Source organism: Manis javanica, chromosome 11 (assembly GCF_040802235.1).
Source record: "Manis javanica isolate MJ-LG chromosome 11, MJ_LKY, whole genome shotgun sequence".
NCBI lineage: Eukaryota > Metazoa > Chordata > Mammalia > Pholidota > Manidae > Manis > Manis javanica.
The window spans coordinates 98865982-98887939 of NC_133166.1; the positions used below are offsets into that span (position 1 = coordinate 98865982).

At 47.1% G+C, this 21958-nt stretch overlaps 2 protein-coding genes across 6 annotated transcripts in view; both read left to right on the forward strand.

Moving 5' to 3' along the window:
- Positions 1 to 16201, forward strand: part of IRF6 (interferon regulatory factor 6) — a 35742-nt gene extending 19541 nt beyond the window's left edge. Inside the window, exons 2-10 of one of the 3 annotated variants that reach the window (XM_073216987.1) lie at positions 616 to 723; positions 4974 to 5057; positions 5609 to 5785; positions 9255 to 9459; positions 10391 to 10519; positions 12499 to 12642; positions 13645 to 14037; positions 14725 to 14843; positions 15496 to 16201. In XM_073216987.1, the coding sequence (XP_073073088.1) occupies positions 5612 to 5785; positions 9255 to 9459; positions 10391 to 10519; positions 12499 to 12642; positions 13645 to 14037; positions 14725 to 14843; positions 15496 to 15720 (1389 nt within the window). In that variant the 5' untranslated portion in view covers positions 616 to 723; positions 4974 to 5057; positions 5609 to 5611 and the 3' untranslated portion in view covers positions 15721 to 16201. Of the gene's footprint in view, positions 1 to 615; positions 724 to 927; positions 1120 to 4973; positions 5058 to 5608; positions 5786 to 9254; positions 9460 to 10390; positions 10520 to 12498; positions 12643 to 13644; positions 14038 to 14724; positions 14844 to 15495 lie in introns of those variants that run through there. The other 2 variants (XM_073216988.1, XM_017659715.3) reach the window with 2 other exon arrangements.
- Positions 16202 to 16341: 140 nt separating this feature from the next.
- On the forward strand, positions 16342 to 21955 carry C11H1orf74 (chromosome 11 C1orf74 homolog). 3 transcript variants are annotated; one of them, XM_073216990.1, is made up of 2 exons: positions 16342 to 19197; positions 20574 to 21955. In XM_073216990.1, exon 2 carries the CDS (start codon positions 20651 to 20653, stop codon positions 21458 to 21460), a length of 810 nt encoding a protein of 269 aa, XP_073073091.1. In that variant the 5' UTR covers positions 16342 to 19197; positions 20574 to 20650; the 3' UTR covers positions 21461 to 21955. The 3 variants fall into 3 exon arrangements, with proteins under 3 accessions (XP_073073091.1, XP_017515214.2, XP_017515215.2); XM_017659725.3 differs by lacking the exon at positions 16342 to 19197 and adding an exon at positions 19223 to 19895; XM_017659726.3 differs by lacking the exon at positions 16342 to 19197 and adding an exon at positions 19223 to 19891.
- The last annotated feature ends 3 nt before the right edge of the window (positions 21956 to 21958 follow it).

A 21958-nucleotide genomic window follows, 5' to 3' on the forward strand; every position in this document is an offset into this window, starting at 1 on the left:
AAGAAACTATTAAGCACCTATTAGGGGACATACAGGCTTTGAATTTCAGGTAATAACAGGAGATGTCATCGTATTCTGTGTGGCACTGTCTATATGGTACTTTTTATCCTTACACTGATAACAATTGCAAGTATTTATATAGCGCTTGTTAAGCAGCACATTCTGTTCCAAGCACTTTATATGACGTAATTTATTGAATTCCCACAACACACGTTTGAGATGGGTACTGTTTGCTTCATCTGCAGGCCCAGAGAGCTTAAGGAACTTTCTCAAGTCTGTAGTAACTGATGGAGTTGGGGTTTGAACCCAAATAGTTGGCTCCAGAGGCCATGCTTTAATCACTACAGGATAGTGACTAGAAAAGGCACACTATTCTTTTTCAATAAATCAACAAACTGAAACCGAGAAGTTAAGTAACTTATTCAGGGTCACGCGGGTAAGAAGCAGAGTAAAGGCAGAATTCTTGCTCTGGAAGCTCCAGGGCGTCCCCCAGAAGGGCCCAAGTATCTTGGATGTCTTCCCCCCATCCCATTCCACTTACCCAGGCCGAGCGGAGAGTAGGGCCAACCAGACTCTCTAAACCTTTATTTGTGTTTAACTGTTTCAATACTGCAGGGTGACTGTGGGGCAAGACGGAGGAGAGGCACCTTCTCGACTATGATGTGACCTCCTAGTTGTCGCTTCCAGTTCCCAAGACCACCGACCCCGAGGCGAAAAGCCCAGGTTTGAGTCTAGGAATTTTCTCAGCCGGGTTCATAAGCAGGGGGTGCAGTGGGGAAAAGGCTGGGCTGGGCGGGGCGGGGCCGCCCAGGAACGCAGAGTATCAGGTTTCTCCCAACCAGCCAATCATGAACGTAGAAGGGCGTGGTCACGCCTTGGGGCGTGGCCTACGGCGGTGGGGGCCACAGCGTCCTGGGGCGAGGCGCTGACGTGAGCACTGCGCACCTGGGCCGGACAGGTAGGGCTGGTGCGGGACGGGGAATCGAGCCCACAGTCTCTATCTGCGCAGAGCCAGGTGTTGCTTGCCCAGCCAGTTGAGGAACGCGCTGGTGACGGGTGATCTTAACTCGGGACTTGATTCGGAGGGACGTCCACTTCTGGTAGCCGGTCTGAGGAAAGGTGGGGACGCCAACTTCTGGACACTAGCTTGAGGGAGGGGGTCACGCTCTCTGTTGGAGAGGGTCCGTGCCAGGGTTTGTGGACTTAGGAAAGCTTGCTTGGGGACCCCTATGTGTTTGGGGATACCCTTTGCGGTTGGGTGCCTGTCGTACCGCTCCAAGTACCTTTTGGGCGGCCCTAGCCCTAGAGCGCGGGGCCGCTCCTGACCCACACTTCTGTCGACTCCCTTTCCCTCCCCACCCAACCGGAGTGTGCTGCTCTTGGCCCCTACCCGCTCCCCATTGGATAGAGCAAGGCGCCTCCACCCCTCTAGTCTTAACCAGCTCTCTGGGCTGCCTCCTTCCCCTGTGTCCCAAAGAGGGGATTTCCCAGGCCTGCTGCCCTTGGCCTAGGTGGCTGTTTGGGGACTTTGGGAAAGGGGGCGGCCAGGAGCTTTAGCCAGTTTGTTTTCTCTCCTGGAGTTTGTTTAGCACAGTTAAGCCCCTAGCCCTGGGCCTGGGAGACACCCATGATTTCCAAGTGACCAAGCTTGGTGCTGGGGAGGGTGGTGCTGGGTGTGGTTGCTCTGGGGGTGAGGCTCTCTTTGCCTGAAGGGGATGGAGGGCGGGTGGAGAAATGGGGAAAGTCTCCCAGGTCTGCCTGGAAAGGAGGCCCGGGGTGCCACTCTTCACAGGAAGCCTGCCTTGTGGCAAAGGGGTCATTCCTGTCCCAGCCCTTCTCTCTTGGTAGATGTCAGAGGTGGAAGGCAGGGACTGCAAAGGGGGAAGGTGCTTAAGTAGGGGTTGATGAGGCTGGTGCTGACCCGGGAGAGGAATTTAGTGTTAGATGTATGTATAATGCATGGTAATGGCACCCAGTATCCCGCAGTGCCTTCTCACTGGCCCCCAACTTCAGTCCAGCAGGGAGGAAGGGTGTGGAAATTATGGCTAGAGATCCAGAATTTACTCCTAAGCCGGGCTGAACTAAATGGAGGAAAGGCTGGGGAACTTGGAAAAGGGCACCTCAATTCTCTCCAGGAGGAAGGAGAAAAGTAGGACCACCGTTAAAGTCTGTCTAGAAGAAATGGTGGGTGTGTTTCACTCTGATCAAAACCACTGACAGCTGAATCTTGGCTTTGGGGTCGCCATGTCCCTGGAAATTAGTCCGGGCAGGGCCTAGACAGGTGGCAGTGGGGGTGTCATGGAGAACCTGCTATCCGGAATAGGGTGGTTAGTGCCTTGGGGAGGTTGAAAGGGTCCTGTCCCTGCTCAATGCCCAGTGTGAGGGGAGTGGGTGGGTAGCATCTTTGTTCTTTTGCTAGTTAAAGACCTGTTGGAGATACAGGCCTTGAATTTAGCTGTGATGGCAGCTGGATAGCAGGGCTGAGTTCACCTAGGCTGAGGTTGTTCTGTGGACATTGGAATTTTGGGTGGTGAGAGTGTTTAAGAGAGAACTATGATTTAGGTATGTTTGAGGGTGGGTGTCATGCAGTATCCTCCCTAACTACGTCACTGGCACTCCATTCTGCTTGGAGCTCTGTTATATGTTTTTGGTTTACTCTCAGTGTATGGAAGAAGGAAGGGACTTGGAAGGCAGGGTACAGTGGCAGGATTTGCTGCAGCACATCCTGACTCAGGAATGTTGGGTCCAAGCCCCACATAAAGCACTTAACTATTCTGTGCCTCAGTTAATCCAACTATAAAATGGGGATGATAATTATACCTCTAGCAGATCATGAGGATGAAATCAGACACATTAAGTAAAAGTGAATGTAAAAGCTGTAAAGCCTATGTAGATACAAATGATTGTTGTTATCATGGTCTCATCAGCTTAAGGCCATCATCTTTTATGCCTTCCAGGGGTCAAGACATGACTTAACTTGCTGTGGTTAAAAAAAATACTACTTGTAGTATTTTTTTAAATTATAAATTGAAACATGTCATTGTAGGAAAATGTGAATCATACATAAAAGTATATAGACAAGTATAAAATTTACCTATAATCCTGTTACCTGGTAACCACTACAAATATCATCGCATTGGTATATTATTTCTTTCTCTTTTTCTATTGTGTATATGTGTATATGCAAGTGCATGTTATGTAACACGATGGAGACACTACCATCCAGTCAGTATCATATCCTGCATTTCCCCCTCTTAACTTCATATTGTAAACATTTCCCCAAATCCCATAAAAACTCTTCAGACACTCTGTTGCTAATGGCTGCTTAATGTTGTAATCTGTGAATGTGTGATTAGCCATTCTCCTCTGTTTTTTTGGTTACTTCCAGTTTTTCCCTCTGCCTGTTTTTAGAGTCTTAGTTACTGGATGGCTGCATAGCAGGAGGGGGAGATCTTGGTTGGCTTCCAGAAGGTGGAGAGGGTTAGCAGTGCAAGGTGGGGCATGGAGGAGGGCACACTGAGGTGGGGTTGCTCATGTGTGGTGCCATCTTGGGAGAACACCGAGAACCCAGGGCTCTAGATCTTAATCATCAATCTTTCTGGGTGGCTGCTTCTCCTTCCCCATCACTATGTACGGGTCCTTGTGTTGGCTTGGTTGCCTCAGCTTTTTCTTGATGAGCCATGGGTAAACCAGGATAAACCCTTTTCTTAAAAGTCCACAATCCATCAGGAGGTGGATTTCAGGTGTCTGGCAGGCCCAGACACAGGACCTACCTGAAATAGAAAGTGTCAAAAGCCCCTCACTAAGTTGACCGGTTTGCTTCCCATTTCCCAGTCCTTCCTGTCCTTCCCTTGCCCCATCCCCCTCCAGTAGGCTAGGACTGAGGAGAAGGTAGAACTTGTCCTTGGGAGAATATGCAGTGCCTCCTCCTTATAAGGTCAGTGTTCTCCTGATTTGATGGCTTGACTTGCTGCCCTACAACCACCTAAACCAAGGCCAAGAATGTGGGGGTGGGGGGCATCTGAATACTGCATGCCCGCAGTATTCACCTGCCCGCTGTGAGCTGTACTCCTGGGGGAAGGTTTCAGTTGCAGGACTTGGTAAGTGGGTCAGAAGGCTCAGGTGAGAGCAGGTCCTGCCTTGCTCTTAAAGTGCCAGAGGCTGAGCTGGGTTTGGGTTTTCCCTATTGGTTAGATGTCTGGCTGGGAAGAGAAGTGGTGTTAGGGGCCACCCCCTCAGCAAAGCCTCTCAGAGTGGGAGCCTTCGGCTGACTCACCAGGTTTGGTTTCCGAACCTCCATCCAAGTGAGGATCCTTCTGGGTGCGAAGATGACTTATTTATCTCCCTTCCCTCCGCAGGCCATTTGTGGCCTGTTCCAATGTGGATTTCTTCAGCGGGTCTGATGAAAATATTGAGGTTTAGTGTTTAGTGACTAACTGTAGTGTTTGACACACGGTAGCTGACGAACAAATATTTGTCGAATCAATGTTATTTTGCAGGAGTCCCCGTCTCAGCTTAAGTAAAAACAAAGTAAAAGAAACACACCAAAAAACATCTAAACACAACATCCCAGACAAACAATTCTCCAGAGACTGGTTCTTCTTCAGGCACCCTATCTGGGAAGGCCTTTGTGTCCTGCTGTGAGTGCTGGCTGCTGACAAATGTTATCTGCTGTGCCTCTGTATTTTTATGAGAATCAATTGCAGACTTTACCCAGGCTGGCTCCTGCAGCCAGTGAGGATAAACAGACCCAGGTGAGGAGGCTGTCCTAGCAGTATAGGACTTGTCTTCTGCCTGTTTTTAGTAATACAGGGCTAGGAACTGTGGGATTTGGTACTTGTAGGGCTTGTGCTTGACCAGACTCGGTTGCACGGCTGGGTGCTCCGAGCCTTCGCCTCCGGTGTTCCTAAGCCTTCTCCCGGACACTGGATTTCCTGTAGATAACCAGCTTAGAACCCTTTTTCTTGGTACAGAATCATTGGGTGGCTCAAAGAAAGGAAAGCTGACTCAAAGCCCAGCTCTTCAGATCGCTGTGGATACGCTGCCTGTTCATCTACGTAAGTGAGGACTTTGGAACTAAGACCCACCTACTTCTGTCTTACCACGATGGTGTCATTTCTTATTAAAATAGCCCCTTTCACCTTTAGTTGACTTGTCTAAAAAGAGAGTGTGCTTCAAGTTCTTGCCCATATCCTTGCCGTTTCCATAGCTTCTTTTCTTCCCTCTTCTGAGATGAGATTGAAAAGAGCAGTTTCCTTGTCGTCCAAAGCCCTGCTACTTCAGGAAGGACTGTGTCCCTGCGGGGATGACATCATCTTTTTATTTTTCTGCTTCAGGATTTAAATAGCAGAAATGTGATCTACTTACATGATAAGTCTGACTTGGCTAGCGCATGAAGTAGAAATGGCTTGGGAATAAGAATCAAAAGAACCTTTTAACCTCTTCTCTTTTCTTCCCCACCTGGCACAGCTTATTGCCATATTTAGTTTCTTTGCTGTCATCTAATGAAACTGTAGCTCTATCCTACGGGAACAGTGGCTGGGAAGAGTTCCCAGTGGCTGGCCTAATTCTCCTGCTCTCCCCACTTCTTCCCCCTTTTCCCACCCAGATCATGGCGCTCCACCCCCGCAGGGTTCGGCTGAAGCCCTGGCTGGTGGCCCAGGTGGATAGTGGCCTGTACCCTGGGCTCATCTGGTTGCACAGGGACTCCAAACGCTTCCAGATTCCCTGGAAACATGCCACCCGGCATAGCCCCCAACAAGAAGAGGAAAATACCATTTTCAAGGTAAAGGACTTCCTCCGCCATCTGACCTAAAATGTCTTCCAGTGCTCTCAGACCTTTGCGTCTTCTGTTCTGTTTTCTACTTTGGCATAGGGAACATACTAGAGCCGAAGTGCTGGCACAACAGAGAGCATGTTTATGATGGGGTGCCCACACTTAGCAGGCATAGTGATTTCTCTTGTTGGTGCACGTCTATAATTGAGGCTGTTTATTCTTTCTCATTGGTCAAGGTACTCAGCTCACATCCCAAAGGGTCCCAGATGTGGCTGGCTAAGCTCTAAGGGATTATTTTGGTGGGGTTGTTCCAAAAGCTTCCAAAGGTCAGCAGTTGGCCCTTCCTCTTCATTCACTAAAGGCTTCTGCTATAGAGAGAGGTGTCTAGGCCTGGGAATGGTTATTCAGACTGGGAGAGAATTATTGAGGGCTAGCAGGCTAGTCTGTAGAATGGGTGTAGAGGACTCTATGCAAGTTTTTCTTTTGATATTAAACTATTGTGCCTCTGCTTAAAAATTAAAGGCAATTTAATTTTGGGTTTTTATTCTACAAATATGTTAAATAAAAAATAGCTCTGATATGAGTTGTTTTACTTAATTGAAAACAAATTTAATCACATGTCATTTTATAAAACTTAAGTGAAACCAAAGCTTGACTTAAAGTGGAAGTAGGTTGGAAGCTGTTTGTGGGCAGGAGAGTCATATGGTTTGTAACTCCAGACCCGGTGCTTCTGCTCCAGACCAGCTTCTCTGTGCTGGTCAGCCTTCGATCTCATGAGTAGATTTAGTTCCTGCACTCCCAAGACACAGAGATATGAGTTTATGCTTTTCTTCCCTCTAGAAGCTGGAAGTCAGAAGTAAAATCCAATCCCTACCTGGGTCTCTCACGATTGAGGTCCCAGGTTCTTGCTGAGACTGGGTTAGGAAAGGTGGGTTCACACCTCAAAGGCGAGCCAGTCTAGAGATGTTTCCCTCCCACCTCAGTTATGTCAGGTGTAGACATGAAACGTGTAGAGAAAATTGGCTGATGGCACTTAGAAAGAAAACAAATGAGTGCTTTTAATTTAAAAAATAAATAAGGATATAAAGGTGATAAGGAAAACATCCGTAAACCAGCACCAACTACTGGAGTTGGCACTGTGAGCAGGATGGGGCTGCCCTGGCCCAGCTGGCCTCCTGTTGTGGCCTTGGTCTGAAAACTTGACATGCTGGAAGTGTCTGGTGGTAGCTGGCTATGGGGGGAGAGACTGGTTCCTGAAGGCCCCACTCACAAAAGCAATTAGTGTGCTTAGAGCTATGGGAAGCTGCTTTGTCTATTTATTTGCAGAATGCTAGGGGGGGCCTTGGAAGTCAGGAGAAGAGTGAGGGTGCACTCACAGGTGCCAAGCTCTGACAGGCTTTCAGCAGGGTATGCAGCGGGGCAGGTGGGACAGGAGCCTTAAATGGGTGCCTGCTCCATACCCTAAGTCCATTACCTCATTTAATTCTTGACAGCTCTGTAAGGGAGGGCTTACCTTCATGCTGTCGATGGAGAAGTTGAGTTTTAGAGGTGCTCAGTAACTTGGCCAGACACACATCCAATAAGTGTCAGGGTCAGGATTTGGACCCAGGCCTATGATACTGCCCCTTCTGCCCAGGAGTTGGAAGGCCTGGCTTCAAATCCTACTACCGTCAATAGCATGTGTGATCAGGTCATGTATGTAATGTCTTTGGGCTCTAGCTTCCCTTTCAGCACAATGGGAATGAAGCCAGTCTTGCCTGCCTCCCAGGACTGTTGTGAGAACTGAGTGAAATGATGTATGGGAAGGGACTCGTAGACTACCATAAAAGTGCAGAGATTATTTCCATTTTAGGAAGAGAAATGGGGACCTGTGCAGTGACTGGAATCTCAGGAGCAAGGTTGAGAGTGGGTTTGAACAAGTAATGCTTATAAATCACAATGATCGCCATATGGTGGGTAGCACCGTCTGCCGCATCAGCTGGGGTCCTCCCCCGACTGGAGTGGGCCCTGGGGCATGGCTGTGCTGTGAGCAGGAAGGTTGTAGCTGTGGCTCTGGCTTAGTCTAGCTGTTCTCTGTTGAGGGGAAGGGATTTAGGGAGCCACAGAAATGTGCAGACTCGTGCCAAAGTCAGCACAGCCCAGGCCAGCGGGGTGGGGCTAGAGTGGGAGTGGGCATGGAGGATCAAATAAATGGAAGGGGAGATGTGGGGAGGCAGCAGCCAGGGACCGCTGGGTGCAACAATGTGCCTCTCAGACACCAGGGACCAGGGAAGTTGAAATCTCCTGTAGGGGGTTGGAAGGGTGCCTATGAAGCCACCTGGGGCAGCAGACATTGTCAAGCCTCTTGATTGTGTTCCACAAAACAAATGGAGGAGCGCCCGAGTCTGAGAAGATGGTAAGGAGTCTGAACTGGCGGAGGACTTGTATTATTATTGGAAGAAACTTCCTCATGACTGTGAGGCTTGCAGGAGTAACTGAGGGTGATCAGAGATCTCAAAGGATGGGGCAGAAAATTCCATTTCAGCTTGAAGAAGCCTGTGGACAGGAGCAGACCGGGGAGTTGGGACTGGACAAGTGGCATGTCCTGCCAGCTTGAACCAGCTGGTGTGTGCCCCTGACCTTGAGTTTTCTGCTAACGATATCCCTCTTTTCTGCATCAGTGCATATGTCAAACTCCTAAAAAAAAGATCTGAGAATGTGTTAGCAGTGGGGGAGAGTAAAATCCTGTGAGCAGACACATATATGCCTGTTAGACCTGGAAACTGAAAACCAGAGAGGAGGAGCCCCTGTGGGTTAGCCCATGCCACCAGGCACTGGCATTTCCAGCAAAATGTTTCCAATGAAGTGTGAGGTTGAGGCAATAGGGAAAGGCAGGGGATGTGGGCCTATTAGGACTTGAGGCCCTCAGGCTCGAGCTGAGGCAAGTTGAACCCTCAGAGTGTGCTTCTTGCCTTCCTACAGCCTATTTCTCCAAAAGGCACTTGGTTTCTGCAATATTTATGCATCAGATTGAAGACTGGACAGGGAGGGGACAGCAAGGCCAAACTCTTCCTATCATATACCTTCTCCCTTTGTCTAATTATTGCATAAGTAATTCATGTCAGAAACAAATAAACCAAAAAAAGTACCTGCAATCCTGTAATCCAAAGTTACTATTAGCATTTTGGTGTATATTTTTCCAGATTTTTCTTTATTTTCAACTCTTCCTTGTAGCCATTTTAGTCTTGACAGGTGGTACTGGCACCACCACTGGAGATAAGGCTCCTCCTTTCAAAATATCCTGTTGCATATGCCTTAGTTTCCCCAGGCCTTACCTTGCCTGGGCCTGAGGCTGCCATTTCTTGCTGCCATCTCTGTAACTTGCGATTGGGATGGTGGGGTAGCCAGGCCGGGGATGTGTGTCTGTGCCAGAGAAGGTGAACACAGTTTGCGGTGTTTCTGGGCAGTAGGAGGTACTCACTAGTTTCCTCTTTTTCAGGCCTGGGCTGTGGAGACAGGAAAGTACCAGGAAGGGGTGGATGACCCTGACCCAGCTAAATGGAAGGCCCAGCTCCGCTGTGCCCTCAACAAGAGCAGAGAATTCAACCTGATGTACGATGGTACCAAGGAGGTGCCCATGAACCCAGTGAAGATATACCAAGTGTGTGACATCCCCCAGCCCCAGGGCTCCATCATCAACCCAGGTGAGGTTCCAGCTCTGGGGAGACAGTGAACCATATGCCATGTCTGGTCTGGGCTCTTAAGGAATCAACTTCAGAATCAACCAGCTTACAAAGTTGAAGACTGGTAAAGCCAGAAAACATTTCCTGAAGAAGGACCCAAAGAACAAAAGATGGAAACTCCGCAAAATCTTCTTGCTTACTTAGGGGAATACCTACTAGTCTGATGGCTGAAAGCATTAGAAAGTAGAGGGGATAGAGAGTTCTGTAAAAATAAGCTTCTCCTGGGACTCAACATGGAGAGGAGAGGCCAGGCATTTTTGAAGAAGGATGAATTAAAACTTAGGATGTTTGAATTCAGAACCCAGCTTTTATCACTTCACTCCATGTGGGACATTCACTGAATCAAGTCATATGACTGTTGAGCTTCAGTTTCTTCAGTGGTAAAATCTGGGCTCTCATCTTTCCTGCCTTCTTCAAAGGCTCCTATAATACTCAATTGACATGACATGTAAAAACCACTAAGTTCTTTTTATAAAGAGAACTTTATAAAGTGTGATCTCTCTATAAATGATCATTTAATTTGTAGGATACTTTTGCTAAGAGGTACCACCTGATCATCCTGTTTACCCAGTGCTTAACAAGTACCAACTAAGAGCCACATATGTAGCTTTTTGGTGTCCTTGATTCCTTAAAAACGATGCTAATGTGGGAATTAAGAAATTTCTAGGAGAAGGGAGGAAGGTTTGTAGCTTGTGGGTTGGGGGGGGCTTACATTAGGGCTCTGTAGGAGGAGTTAGAAGTGGGGTTAACACACCCTCGGGCACTGAGGGTGCACACTGAACCCTAGGAGCCTCCATGCTGGCAGTCCCTAGCTTGTACAGTGGATCAGCGGCATGGATGACAGTGCAGCCTGAATGATTAACTTGCTGGCTTGTTTGTGTTTCTCCCATAGGGTCCACTGGGTCTGCTCCTTGGGATGAAAAGGATAATGATGTGGATGAAGAAGATGAGGAAGATGAGCTCGATCAGTCACAGCACCATGTTCCCATCCAGGACACCTTCCCCTTCCTGAACATCAATGGTGAGGGGTGGTGGTGGGTGGTACAGGGGGATGAGGGATGAGGAGGATGTAAGGGACTTTGACCTTGTCACTGCTGACTCCTCAGTCACCAATGCACTGGGGGCAGTGACCAGGCCCTGTGGCCAGGCTGCCTGTTTGTCAACAAGTAGGGGTCACAGGCAAGGGAACTCTGCTGGCCCCATTATCACAGTGGAGTGACTTTGACGCATGGGAAACATCTTCTGAATCATATAATAATTTATAGAAATTTAAAACAAATTCATTCTCAGTCCCACATACACGTACATCAGCTGTTACAAATTTTGCTGGTTCCCTTCAGGCCAAGTGCAGACTCATTTTCATGAATTGTAGGCAAACTCTTCCAGTTTTCCTCAGTATAAATTTTGTGTCACTTCCTAAACAGGGTCTACTCTGCTAAGGCTGCTATCATGGGAAACTTCTGATTTCTGCAGCTCTTAATACTATACTCTGATAGAACCTAGCTGTAAGAAACCTTTCTTTTATGGACATTTTGAATTCAGTTTCCCAGGAAAATAAGTTGAGAGGTTGGAAGGTCACTGTGTTTGACAGAGCAGGTGCTGATTTTCCCATTGCACATTCTGAGGATGCCCAGACACAAGATGAACTGCTCTTCTGCGGCTTCTTCACTTGACCTGTCCACTGACATGCCCCTAGTCAAATGACATGCATTCAGTTGAGCAGCTTTTCACTGCCTTTCTAGTTCCATGTGGCTGCTGTGGACCAAATGAGATGCATGTGCCACCTAGAAAATTTACTGTATCCTTTGGGATTTTGGAGTGCCCTACTCCAGGTGATGCCCTACCTTCAAGAATCAGGAAATGACTCTTTTTATCTGTTCATTGGCCCTCTTTCACTTACTGCCATTTCTATCTTTGCATCCAAGTGATGAGTAAAGAAAAGCTCTTTCAGGTCAGCATTGCCACATGCTATATTCTCACTGAGTGAAATTTTAACAGTCGCACATCCGGAGGTGTGGGATCCTTTCCCAAAACCTTGGCTGGCTCATTCTGTTATTCTCACCCCTTAAAAGGATGCAACCTATTTTCAAAATCCTGATTTCCTATTTCTGTTCATATCTTATTAAACCTAATGTTGTATGACCTTATTTTAGGGACTTTGTGGAAAGATGTGAGTCATATATTAAAAACAAAAAAGTAAAATGGGTACATAGATTGTACACAAAGGGTCAAAGAAACATTAACCTATGTGATTTCAGAGTTGTTGGGGCAGAGGAAAAAGAATTGTTGAAGACTAGATGCCTAAGAGGTGAGGCTAGGAGGAGAAAATTGGTAGATTTTGGAGTGGGCCAACTTTGACAATAGCAGGAAAATAGGATAGGGTTTCCATTCTCTTTTTTTGAAAGCTTTAATTGGATATTTTTGAATGCACTGTACTCTTACATGGTTTAAAATTCATAATGGTACAAAAAGGTAATCAGTTGAATTTCATGCTGTCTCTGAACCTCCCAGTTCCTTCCTGAAGGAGACAGATCCTTCCAGGTTCTTGAATATCCTTCCAGATGTTTTGTGCATGTAAAAGTTTTTTTAATGGAATTTCTTTAACACTTACTTGAAGCTAATCAACTAAATCAGTTGGGTTCATTTTAAGGATGACAGGGAGCTTATTTTTAATTGCTGGGGTCAAATTTTGCAACTGGGAACCTCTCATTCATGCCCATTGTAATTTAATCCCAGAGAAAACCCACTTGTCTATCAATCTTCAGTCAGTGCAGGTTTTGAGAACTAGGAGTGTAGGGGAGAGGTGATGTGGTTCGGATGCAGAACAAGGGAGCCTTGTTTCTTATTACGTTGATTGTGGGAACCACTGATGGACTGCCACACTGCGTCATGGTCCTGTGTTTGACTCATGTCTATTGACCGTATTGGGTTTTAGAGTCTCAGAACAGCTGAGGTACATGTGTGTGCCCCTGCCTGCTCACCCACATCCTTCTGTTTTAGGTTCTCCCATGGCACCAGCCAGTGTAGGCAACTGCAGCCCTGAAGCAGTGTGGCCCAAAACTGAACCTCTGGAGATGGAAGTACCTCAGCCACCTATCCAGCCCTTCTATAGCTCCCCAGAGCTGTGGATCAGTTCTCTCCCAAGTAAGTGAGACTTGATCTTCATAACCGGGTCCTCGGCTCCTATTACAGTCCCTTTCCTACCCCATCTTCTGTCCATTTCTTTGCCATGTATAGAATCACTAAAGGCAGCCTCTGTGTCTGGTTCCTGGCTGGCCGATGAGTTATCAGGGAAGAAGAAAACATTTGTTTTCTTGCCCATGGGGATGTTCTGATTGGTTGTAGCTCTAGGGTACTCACCTCTTAACTGGGTGAAAGGCCTGGGATTTGGGGATAAGGCCAGTTATGTTATATTATAGGGAAGTTAGTGGCCATGGATTTGGTTAAAGAGCCTCTTGCATTTTGAGGAGCTTTAGGACCCAGAGGAAATCCCTGAATTGGGCACAAATTAACTCAATGGAGAATCCATGTCAATGCCCATCTCTCTTTCATACTACACGTGGTGGGGAATGTGAGTGCTAGAATTTTGTCCAAGAGGCAGATAGTTTATTGGGTTAAATAGACACTTGCAGAGCAAAACTTAACTTTGCTGTGAGCTGTGTCCTTTTATGATATATTACTAGAAGAGATCTATGGTATGTGCTCATGTGTGTAATTTGCAGAAAGATGGCTTGGTACTTTTTCTTATTCCTTTAGAAAAGATATTAAGCAATGAGCCAAAAATGAGGCACATAACAGATACCTAGTTTTTAGCTCCTTCCAATGCCTATTGATATGAAGACTCAGTATGAAATGAGGAGACAAGAATCCAGAACTTTGCTTTGAGAAATTCTAGCCCTTAGGGTGTGGTGATTGAACAGAGATAGTGTGGTTGGACCTTGAACTGTTTGTTTCCAGGCAGCCTTTGAGTGAATATTCCAGGGATATGTTGATGTCTCCCTTTATTGCAGGAAGGATAACTATTGGCAGTGGCCTTCCTGAATGCTGGTTGAAAGGTGGCTTGATCTTGATGGACTTGCATGAGTCTTAGGGATGGACAGGCAGAGCAACAGAGCAGGACTCTCACTGTCCTCTCTCACCTTGCAGTGACTGACCTGGACATCAAGTTTCAGTACCGTGGGAAGGAGTATGGGCAGACCATGACCGTGAGCAATCCCCAGGGCTGCCGGCTCTTCTATGGGGATCTGGGTCCCATGCCTGACCAGGAGGAGCTCTTTGGTCCTGTCAGCCTGGAGCAAGTCAAGTTCCCAGGTCCAGAGCATATCACCAATGAAAAGCAGAAGCTGTTCACCAGTAAGCTGCTAGACGTCATGGACAGAGGACTGATCCTGGAGGTCAGCGGTCATGCCATTTATGCCATCAGGCTGTGCCAGTGCAAGGTGTACTGGTCTGGGCCATGTGCTCCATCGCTTGTTGCCCCCAACCTGATTGAGAGACAAAAGAAGGTTAAGCTGTTTTGTCTGGAAACATTCCTTAGTGGTGAGTATTTTTTCAGAAGGCTGATGGTGGAAACTGCTTCCTGGAAGTATGGCTTCCTCCTTCCCTCCATCACTTCCCTGGCTCTGCAAAAAAGGTGTTGATCAAAAAATTTCTTCTGGAGGAAGTCAAGTAGAACAGAATCTTGGTTCAGAACAAGGCAGCATGTTCCAACACTAAAGCTGTGTGCTCGCAAGCTATTTTTAGGTTAGTTATGGCTCCTTTAAGGGCAAAGGAGGGAGAAAGCCTTGTCTTTATCCCCAAATACTGCCAGTTTACTCTTAACTTTGGAAGCTGACTCTGTTCATCATCAGAAAAATATACAGTCTTTTCATTTGGGAAATACCTGACTGGGAATTCAAGACAAGTTTAGGGAGAGCCCTGAGATGTGAATTTTACAATGTGGTTTAAACTCCAAGTCTCTTTCACTGATGTCCGAAAGAACCCACTGAAATGATAAAAATGTTCTATATTTGTGTTGTCCAATATGGTAGCCACTCGCCGCATGCGGCTATTGTGCAAATACATGTGACTAACGTGACTAAGGATCTATCTAATTTTAATTCGTTTGAATTTAATAGGCATATGTTGTGGCTAGTAGCTACCATATTAGACAGCATGAAAGATGGTATTTACTGAGTGGATATGGAATGACCCACTATACCAAACTTGCTCGTCCACCTTCTGCAGATCTCATTGCCCACCAGAAAGGACAGATAGAGAAGCAGCCACCATTTGAGATCTACCTATGCTTTGGGGAAGAATGGCCAGATGGGAAGCCGCTGGAAAGAAAACTTATCTTGGTTCAGGTGAGGAGATTAGGATGTATCAATGACTCTGCCTTTTACCAACGCTTTAGCCTCTGAGTCTGGGGTTGAGCTGTGTTCTGGGATCCATCAGTTGTGTGGGTTTTTAATCCCATCAAATGTAATAGCTTACTCAAGCTTTGTACATTGTACAGTAGGACCAAGCTGGGGACTAAGGCATCTTCAAAGGGGCTGGCTGATTTAGTGGAGACCTTATCTTTCATTTACTTACTGACATTAAAAGTCTTGCTGAGACCTTTATAAGATACGACCCTTTCAGCTTTTTTGGAAAAACCTGTGAGTTACTTTTAAGAACAACCTTTTTCTAGGAAGTGGCAGCAAGACCATTTGAGTCTGGCCCTGGAATTGTGCAATAAGGCAGGTGCTGAATGAAATTTGGGTACATTTCATCTTGCTAAATAAGCAGTTATCTATTTGGGCATGTGATGGTGTGCTACATCTAGGTTCTTTGCCTTCATATAAACCAACGTGGCAGGATATAGTCCAGAGAGATGAAGACACTCCTTGTATCTAGAGTTTAGATTGGAGGGCTTTCCTAGGGCTTTACTGATCCTTCCTTTAATCTGGAGTCCCTTGTGCTGTTTAAAGATAGCTTTTCCTCAGCAGACACCCTTGTGCTCTCTGTCTTGAACAGGTCATTCCAGTGGTGGCTCGGATGATCTACGAGATGTTTTCTGGTGATTTCACACGATCCTTTGACAGTGGCAGCGTCCGCCTGCAGATCTCAACTCCAGACATCAAAGATAACATCGTTGCTCAGCTGAAGCAGCTGTACCGCATCCTCCAAACCCAGGAAAGCTGGCAGCCCATGCAGCCCACCCCCAGCATGCAACTGCCCCCTGCCCTGCCGGCCCAGTAAATCAAGCCTGTTGTCTCCCTTCTCTTTTTTACAATATTGTACATATGGATATTTTTTATTATTCTTTTAAACCTCTCTTCTTTCTAACGATGTTGGTAGTCTCTGACTCTCCAAATATGCCTAGCTTTGAGAGTTGATTTAATTTATGAAAAATTGCCCTTCATACTTTCCCTGTCTTTTTTAAGCCTCCTAATGGTAGTAATATAGTAGAAGGAGATTTGGCCTTGGAGTTTGGACATCAGGGTTCTAGCTGCAGCTTTGCTTCCATAGTGTGACCTTGAACCAAGTCTAACCTTGGCTCAGATTCATTACTGTAAAGTGAAGGGACTGGAATGATGCCTGAAATAATGCCAACTTTAAAATTCTGACTCGATGACTTCATTCTACTTGTACAAGGGAAAACCGCCTGGAACAGAACCCTTCTGCATTGTTCTTGTACCACATTTTTTTTTTCTTTCATTAAAGTTCCCTCAAGCACTGATTTGTCCAGGATTGATCTCTGTTTGACCTGTTCTGCTAGTATAGTAAGCTGGTTCCTTGATGGGGGAAGTGAGAGGGAGGAGAACTGGCTGGTTGCTTAGGAACCAAGCTTGATAGCTAAATACAAATAGGTGCCAAAGTCTGAAAGTCATCTGGCGAGTGGAGTAAATGCTCATAAACTAAGCTTCCAAAGGGAAGCTGTTGACATAAAAGGCCTGGGGATTCTGTAAAAGAATGGTTGTCAGGTGTTTACCTTGCTGCCACTCAAAACACCACAGTGTGTGTGTACCAGATGAGCATACATAACTCGGCGTTAACCTTCAGAGAGGACAGAGTTCTCTTTTTCTTTTTTTTTCTTCTCTGAAGAAGACCTGGGAGTGAGCTGGGCCACTAGGATAAACTCTTCTGACTAAGGGACAGTTCTTTCTGTTCTGGAGATGTTTACAGTTTTCCTGTCATTCGGATTTTTTGCAGTCAGGAAAAATAGGTTGTTGAGTGTGTTAAGGCCAGGGCGAAGAAGGGTCGGGCGGTGCTCTTCTGGAAAAGGCTCACATAACATCAACCTGCTTGTCTCCCTCTCCAGTGGAGGAAGTTGGGCGTAAACAATTTAGGTGAAGAGTGGTGGAGAACGCTGCAGTTGTAGCTGCCACAAACTGGGCTGATCTATTCACTTTTGCCCAGTTCCTGACCCTTTCGTCCTCCCCGCTCTTTTAAAATATGAAATGATGCATAATTTAAAGTCCAAGACCTAATCTCTGGTTGCAGGCCCAATCCTCTTGAATACTGATGCCTATTTGTGCCAGGCCATATTAAGAAAATCCATGTTTAGTCTGCTGCCCTTAAGCCAAGGCACCTCCTGCTTGCTACTGAAGTTGAACTACCTATAAAGTTGGGTAGTTCCACTTAAAAAACCGTAAGTTCAACTCAATCACAGGTGGCAGTGGGAATAATTTATTTAGAATGCTCAAGCTGTGGTTTAGGGTCTCTTAAGGGATCCAGTGGGATCTGATGTTACTAAAGTTTGACCAAGAGAAATCTCATCAGGTCAGGTGCTCAGCTGTGAGCAAATGGTCAAGAGACCAGGAAACTGAGGTACAGAAAATTTTAATATTTTGGTCATTTTGTTGAGTAGGTGAAGTGAGGGATTTGGTCTTGATGTCTGTCTCTCTGTCTGCATAGCTCAGAGTTAAAAAGAACTCACTATAGGTAAATTGGGAGGGCAACTTTTGGATCTGGGCTGGTCCCTTTCCCTCATTCTGCAAGATGTTAACAGCCAGGCTGTCAATCTGGGTGGTAGCCCAGATAATGTGAGCTGGCAAAAGGTTTTGAAAATAGTATTCTGAAGTGTCAGAAGGGATCAAACTTCTAGTATGTGATTGTAGTGATGTTTATTAATATGTCAGACGAATGGATCAGTGGTTTTGAATTGTCTTAACGAGTTAGCCCAGTTTCCTCTTTGTTTTTTTTTCTTTTCAGAATGCTGGGAGATTGCAAGCAGGGTTTTCCACTGATAGTCCTCAGTACTCTTCTCTGGTCCTGTTGGGTAGAAACCAGTTGTTTTTTCTGTCTTGGAGACTCAGTCTGCCATATCCCGTGGCTACACTATTCACCTCCCTTGGCATCTTCTATTTTTTTGCCTTCACCTTGTTTAAGACTAGGAAGGGAGTGTCACCAGCTCTTTTTTTCATTGTCCCCTCCACAAACTAGATTAGCTCCAAGTTAAAAAGAACCCATTGTAGGTAAATTGGGGAGTCAAGTTTTGGATCTGGGCTGGCCCCTCCGCATATAATTAGGTCCTTGGTTATAAGTTCAGATAGCCCCCTGTACTTCCTCCTTCAGAGTAATCAATTCCCTTGTAATTGCTCAACATCTGTGTCCTCCTTGACTACAAACTTCCTGAGGGTAGGGACTGTTTGTCTTGGACTTTGCTGCCAGCTCTTAGCACAGTATCCAGGACATAGTATATTCTCCAATGTTTGTTTTTAGAATAAAGGATGAACTAAGTCTTTCATCTTAGGGTTTTATTGCTTACCATCTGTAAGTCCGGGAAGAGGAAATCCCGGGGCAAATACCTCTAAAAACGGAAACCAGCCAAAGGGAGAATTAAGTTTAAAACCCGTTTATTGCTTACAAACTGCAGTCAGGACCAGTCTCTCTTTCCTGCTCCAGCAGAAGCAAAATCAGCCCTCCCCCTCACCTCTCAGGTACAGATAAGCCCTCCTTGCCCAGGTAATTATCCATTGATATGGAGATGAACTTCTCTCCACCCTTGAGGAATGATGCAAATGTACTAAAGCCATACTTCTTTCCACCTCTGAAAGTCTACTGATACGCAGATGTACGAAAGCCAGGTGAGATGTTCTGGAAATGTTTCAATTTTACCCACACCATCATGGGAAAATTGATATGGGGAAGGAAAAACATTCTAAAATTGGTTTCTAGTCTGTGCTTCTGACTCCCTGTGAGCTAAGAACCAACAATAAGCTGGGAGCCTGTACAAGCTGGTCCTTTTCCTTCCAGGTTGGCCCCATCTTTATTCCAGTTGTGGCTCTTTACACTCGGAAGGTACCAAGGTAGAACTAAGAGTGAAACCTCCAGTGCAGGTGCCCGAAGTTCCCTTAGCCTCTGCTCTGTCCATGCATCAATAAATTCCGGCCACATCAGATATGTGCTTTCTCAACTCTGGCTGTGTAGTATGGATCGTATCACTGGTAGTTAGAGAGGTGTTAACCGTTCAGTGAAATAACACCTTTTCTTCTTTATGGCATGACTGAGAAGACTGCATTTCTGCTTCTCATTTCTCATGTGAAGAAGAGTGTGCCCGGCTTCTGGCTTCCAGGTGAAGTGGGACCCTACTGCTGTGCCCAAAGTCACGAATCCCAGAAGACCACCAAGGAAACAACACCGATGCAAAAGCAAAGAGCCTTTATTCAGGCTAGCTCGAGCTCAATCTCTCATCTACAGCAACGCAGTGGCAAGATGGCGCAGAGAAAGAGAGTGAGTTTCAATACCACAAAGGTTTTATGGGGTTCTAGGGCAGTTGGTGGGGTGGTGGTCGTAGCTCTGGTCAACTGGCAGGGTCTAAGGGTGGTGGGTGAGCTCTTTGCTGACTGGAGAGGAGAGAGACCAAGCTCCGATTGGGTGAAATAGGATCCAGGTCCCGATTGGCTGAGGTAGGATCCGGGTCCCAATTGGCTGAAATAGAATCTGGGAGCTTGCCCTTTCACCTACCTACACCAAATGACACCAGGCAGGGCATCCTCCAAGCAAACAGAGGTGGCGGTGGGCGGCCGGTTTCGCCAAGGCCAGCCTTCTTTCGTCCACTTCCGCCCGCCTCCTTCCTACGCAGACGCACAGGGCCGGCTTCTGATTGGCCGGAAAGGGACGGGTCGTAGGCGCCCATACTTCCGGCACGCCGGCGCCTCGGGGCGGCTCGGCCCCTAGGTTCTAACGCGAGGCGCTGGAGCGGACTGGTGACGTCACGGAAGGCGGTGGGGAGGAGAGGCTGTGTTGGGCATGCGCAATAAGGTCGGCTTGGCCGTCCAGAACCTGACTGGCAGCGAGAGTCCTTCCTCTGCGGGCGGGGTTTCCAGCGCCGCCGCAGGGGTGCCCGACCCCTGCCCTCCCGGTAGCGGGCGGGAAGCTGCCGGGCGTACAGGAGCCCGCGAACCCGCAGCGGAAGTGGAAGAACGTATGTGAGTGACAGAGAGACCTCTGTCTCATTTAAGAAATCACCATATGCTCAGGAAAGGGTGTCGGAGTGGAGGGAGCCCGCCTTCCAGGGGTCCGTGGATGTCGGTCTGAAGGGGAGAGCGGGGCGTCGGAAGTTAAAGCACAACCGTCCTGCAGTTCTAGCAGATTTCATTTGTTTACTTTCATGTCTCAGGGTGAGGTGGTGGTTAGTCCACATTGTAGTTAGTGTATGTTAGTTGAATTGGATTGCTATTCTTAAAGCTACTGTGGCGAGAAGGGAGCGGTAGTTGTCAGTGGGAAGAGTGCGAACCTAGAACTCTGTCTCAGGAGGGCATTTTTAGGTGAAATGCTCTGAATTTTGCCAAAGATTGCCCTGCCTCTCCTTTGCTCCAAACTGTTTAAGGTTTGAATTAGATAAAGTAATTTGCAACAGGTAAACTTTAGAATAGAAGCCAGAGAGAATATAAGTCTAGAGGAAAGGCCAGAATGACACATACATTTGGGACTAGGGGAGCCTAAGGCAACCATAGAAATCGGGTGGCCTTGGAACTCCGACTGGTCTGCTTTAGCACATTAAAGCTGACAGAGGGGCAAAATGTCCTTTGGAAGATGCTGTAAGATTTAGGGGAAGGCTGTTGGCAGGTTGCTTTGTTAATCCCCTGCTACTGCTCTGTTTTTAGGGTCTTCCTCAAATGTCTGGAGCTCAGAGATGCGGCCCAAGGGAGGGAACTGTGGCTAGTTAAGGAGGCCATGCTTGATGTTGCTCCCAGATCCCATGTCAACACTGAGTACTCAGCTGCTGGTGGCAGCTGCTCAGCAGACCCTGGGCCTGGGAAAGAGACGGGGCCCACCCCGAGCCGTTTGTCTTCACCTAGCTGGAGAGGTGCTGGCTGTGGCCCTGGGAGTAAAGCCAGCTCTGCTCTATGACGTCAACTGTGCAGGGGCATCAGAGCTCCAGAGTTATCTGGAGGAGCTGCAGGGCCTGGGTTTCCTGAACCAGAGACTTCACATCCTTGAGATTGGAGAAAACAACCTGATTGTCAGTCCTGACCATGTATGTCAGCACTTGGAGCAGGTGCTACTTGGTACCATAGCCTTTGTGGATGTTTCCAGCTCCCAGCCTCACCCTTCCATCTGCTCCCTGGACGAGGTACAGGACTTGAAGGCCCTCGTGGCTGAGATCTTCACACATTTACAGGGGCTACAGAGAGACCTATCCCTAGCAGTCTCCTGCAGCAGGCTCCATTCCTCAGACTGGAATCTCTGTACTGCATTTGGGATCCTCCTGGGCTATCCTGTCCCCTATACCTTTCGCCTGAACCAGGGAGATGACAACTGCTTAGCGCTCACCCCACTACGGGTGTTCACGGCCCAGATCTCATGGCTGCCCAGTCAACTGCCAGTCTTGCTGTATTCCTTTAGTGTCCCAGAGAGCTTATTCCCAGCCCTGAGGGATATTCTAAACATTTGGGAGAAGGACCTGAGGACTCGATGTAGGGCTCAGAAGGACTTTGCTGACCTCAGCATTTCCTCTGAGATAGTCACACTGCCAGCTGTGGCCCTGTAACTCTTCTCCCATGTAGAAATTGCTCAATAAATGGCCAGCTCTAAGTCAAGGATGGCAAAGAGGAATCATCTCAAGTGTCAATTCTGTGCATCTTGAGAACACCAGGGAAGAATGCTATAATTTGTTGGCCACATCTGCAGTGGGCATAGGTATAGGTGGTACTGGCATTGGTAGTGCATATTTGCCATCTCTGTACTTAGGGAATCCCCTTGACTCAGCTCATGTCTATTCGTCATCACTGGGTAGGAGACAGAAGGAAAGAGATTGCACAGAAGAAGGGTGGTGGAGGACAAGTCATATGCCCTTGTATCATCCCGCTGTTAATACACCTGCCATCTGTGGGTAGTGTCTGCCAGAAAGTAGAAGGACTGCGTTTTACTGCCTGTTTATATACCTCCAACTGATTTGGACTAGAGAGAGTAGACCACGTGCTTAAACGTCTTAAAATTTGTGATGTGATGTGTCATTTGGGAATAAACCGAGAGTTGTGAGGAACAG

Bases quoted from the DNA above. Each gene is read 5' to 3' on its own strand.
- C11H1orf74 (XM_073216990.1), top strand. From the start codon at position 20,651: ATGTTGCTCCCAGATCCCATGTCAACACTGAGTACTCAGCTGCTGGTG.